Source organism: Manacus vitellinus, unplaced genomic scaffold (assembly GCF_001715985.3).
Source record: "Manacus vitellinus isolate BGI_N305 unplaced genomic scaffold, ASM171598v3 scaffold_65_pilon, whole genome shotgun sequence".
Lineage (NCBI taxonomy): Eukaryota > Metazoa > Chordata > Aves > Passeriformes > Pipridae > Manacus > Manacus vitellinus.
The window spans coordinates 68,757-71,726 of record NW_021940724.1 but is presented as its reverse complement, the minus strand read 5'-3'; the positions used below and the strand labels follow the sequence as shown (position 1 = coordinate 71,726).

The 2,970-nt window shown below is 49.0% G+C and overlaps 1 protein-coding gene across 1 annotated transcript in view; it reads left to right on the top strand.

The window, feature by feature from the left end:
- LOC115307890 (collagen alpha-1(VII) chain-like) overlaps positions 1–2,970 on the top strand; it is a gene marked incomplete at its 3' end in the record, with an annotated part of 91,159 nt that overhangs the window by 19,451 nt on the left and 68,738 nt on the right. The window contains exons 8-10 of the mRNA XM_029963943.1: positions 19–34; positions 162–290; positions 1,820–1,969. Coding sequence (XP_029819803.1) covers positions 19–34; positions 162–290; positions 1,820–1,969 — 295 coding nt within the window. The remainder of the gene's footprint in view (positions 1–18; positions 35–161; positions 291–1,819; positions 1,970–2,970) is intronic.

Below are 2,970 nucleotides of genomic sequence, written 5' to 3'. Positions count from 1 at the left end.
ATAATATGTATTATAGAGTTAATACCCTCTCCAAGTGAGGATGAGGAGACACCAAGGATAAGCAAATTGAACCTTTTGGGATAATTTTGGCCTTATCCCGATGCCGACGAGGAGCCCTGTTGGACGGGAATTTGGGAACTAACCTTGTCCTCCCCTTGCAGCTCCCCTGGGCTCCGTCCCCAACTTCAGGGTGATGTCCCTCACCAGCACCAGCCTGTCCTTGGCCTGGGGGGCCACAGCAACTGCCACCAAATTCCGAGTCACCTGGAGCGCCGTGGGAGCGGGAAAAGGTGAGCAGGGAAAGGGGGATCCCACGATGGAGAAACTCGGTCCTGTTGGTGGCAACTCCTTCTTTCCTCGGATTCCTTTATTTATGAAATAATCCCCAAAGCTCCGGAATGAAAGTGCGGGGACGTTCCTTGATTTGGGAGTTCCTCGATTTGTGGCTCTACCCCTCCGAAATTGGGGTCTTGAGGTTTTGGGAATTCATTAAATTGGGATTTTGCCCCTCCTAACTTGGGGTCTTGAGGTCTTGGGAATTCCTTAAATTGAGAGCTCCTTGATTTGTGGTTCTGTCCCTCCCAATTTGGGGTCTTGAGGTTTTGGAAATTCCTTTATTTGTAGCTCTGCCCCTTCCAGACTTGGGGTCTTGAGGTTTTGGGTTTCTTGATTTGGGAATTCCTTGATTTGTGGCTCTGTCTGTTCCAAGCTTGGGGTCTTGAGGTTTTGGAAATTCCTTGATTTGGGAGTTCCTTATGGGTCTGTCCCTTCCAACTTGGGGTCTTGAGGTTTTGAGAATTCCTTGATTTGGGAGTGCCTTGATTTGTGGCTCTGCCTCTTCCAACTTTGGGTCTTGAGATTTTGGGAGTTCCTTGATTTGTGGCTCTGCCCCTTCCAAACTTGGGGTCTTGAGATTTTGGGAATTTCTTGATTTGTGGCTCTGCCCCTCCCAGTTTGGGGTCTTGAGGTTTGGGGAATTCATTAAATTGGGATTTTGCCCCTCCCAGCTTGGGGTCTTAAAGTTTTGAGAATTCTTTGATTTGTGATTCTGTCCCTTCCAACTCTGGGTCTTGAGTTTTTAGGAATTCCTTGATTTGGGAGTTCCTTGTGGCTCTGTCCCTTCCAGGTAGGGGTCTTGACGTTTTGGGAATTCATTAAATTGGGATTTTGCCTCTCCCAGATTCGGTTCTTGAAGTTTTGGGGATTTGATGATTTGTGATTCTGTCCCTTCTAAATTTGGGTCTTGAGGTTTGGGGAATTCCTTGATTTGGGAGTTCCTTGATTTGTGGCTCTGCCCCTTCCAACTTGGGATCTTGAGATTTTGGGAGTTCCTTGATATGTGGCTCTGCCTCTCCCAGATTGGGGTCTTGAGGTTTTGAGAATTCCTTGATTTGGGACTTCCTTGTAGCTCTGCCCTTTCCAACCTCGGGTCTTGAGGTTTTGTGAGTTCCTTGATTTGGGAATTCCTTGATTTGTGGCTCTGCCCCTCCCAAACTGGGGTCTTGAGCATTTGGGAATTCCTTGATTTGGATGTTCCTTGATTTTTGGCTCTCCCCCTTCCATACTTCGAGTCTTGAGGTTTCGGGAATTCCTTGATTTGGGAATTCATTGACCTGTGGCTCTGCCCCTTCCAAACTTGGGGTCTTGAGGTTTGGGAATTCCTTAAACTGCGATTCTACCCCTCCCAACTTGCGGTCTTCAGATTTGGGGGGAATTCCTCGATTTTGTGGCTCTGCCTCTTCCAAAGGCTATTTCCTTTGGAGGGGATGCCACCAGGGAGAGCTCCAGGCTCTGAAATATCCCTCTTTTTTTTTCCCAGGAAAGCAGGTTGCCAAGACCCAGCTCCTGGGCAGCAGAGTGTTGGCTCATCGGATCGACCACTTGGAGCCGGACACCCCGTACAGGGTCGGAATTCGGGCTGTTTTTGGCCGGACTGAGGGGCCAGAGGTCACCCTGACCCACCACACAGGTGTGTCCTGGTGGGAAAACCCTCCTTGGGTTGGGATTGGAGGGTTGGATTCCTGGTCGGAGCAGCCCCGGTGGTTGGTGCCAATAATCCACGAGTAGGAACGGACACGTCCTTCTGGAATGTTGAGCAATCCCGGATGGATTGACACAGTTCCCAGGGTTATTTATCCACAGGCATCCCAGGAATGGAGGAGCCTCTCTGCAGGCACCACTCGGGGTCTTGGGGTTTTGGGAATTCCTTGATCTGTGGCTCTGGGATCTTGAGGATTTGGGAATTCCTTGGTTTGTGGCTCTCTGTCCCTTCCAAACTTGGGGTCTTGGGGTTTTGGGAATTCCTTGATTTGTGGGTCTGCCTCTTCCAACTCGGGGTCTTGAGGTTTTGGGAAATTCCTTGATTTGGGAATTCCTTGTGGCTTCGTCCCAACTTGGGATCTTGGGGTTTTGGGAGTTCCTTGATTTTTGGGAATTCCTTGATATGTGGCTCTGCTTTCAACTTGTCATCTTGAGGTTTTGGGAATTCCTTTATTTGTGGTTCTGTCCCTTCCAAATTGGGATTTTGAGGTTTTGGGAATTCCTTGATTTGGGAATTCCTTTGTTTGTGGCTCTGCTTTTTCCAACCAGGGACCTTGAGATTTTGAGAATTCCTTGACTTGTGGCTCTGCCTCTTCCAACTCAGGGTCTTGAGGTTTTGGGAATTCCTTGACTTGGGAGTTAATTGTGGCTCTGCCCCTCTCAATTTGGGGTCTTCAGATTTTGGGAATTCCTTGATTTGTGGCTCTGCACTTTTGAACTTGGGGTCTTGATGTTTTGAGAATTCCTTGATTTGGGAACGCCTGGATTTGTGGCTCTCCCCTTCCAAACTTGAGGTCCTGAGTTTTTGAGAATTCCTTGATTTGGGAATTCCTTGATTTGTGGCTCTGCCCCCTTCCACCTTGGGGTTGTTCCCTCAGCCATCTCCCCCTGGTGGGAACGCCTGGATTTGTGGCTCTCCCCTTCCAAACT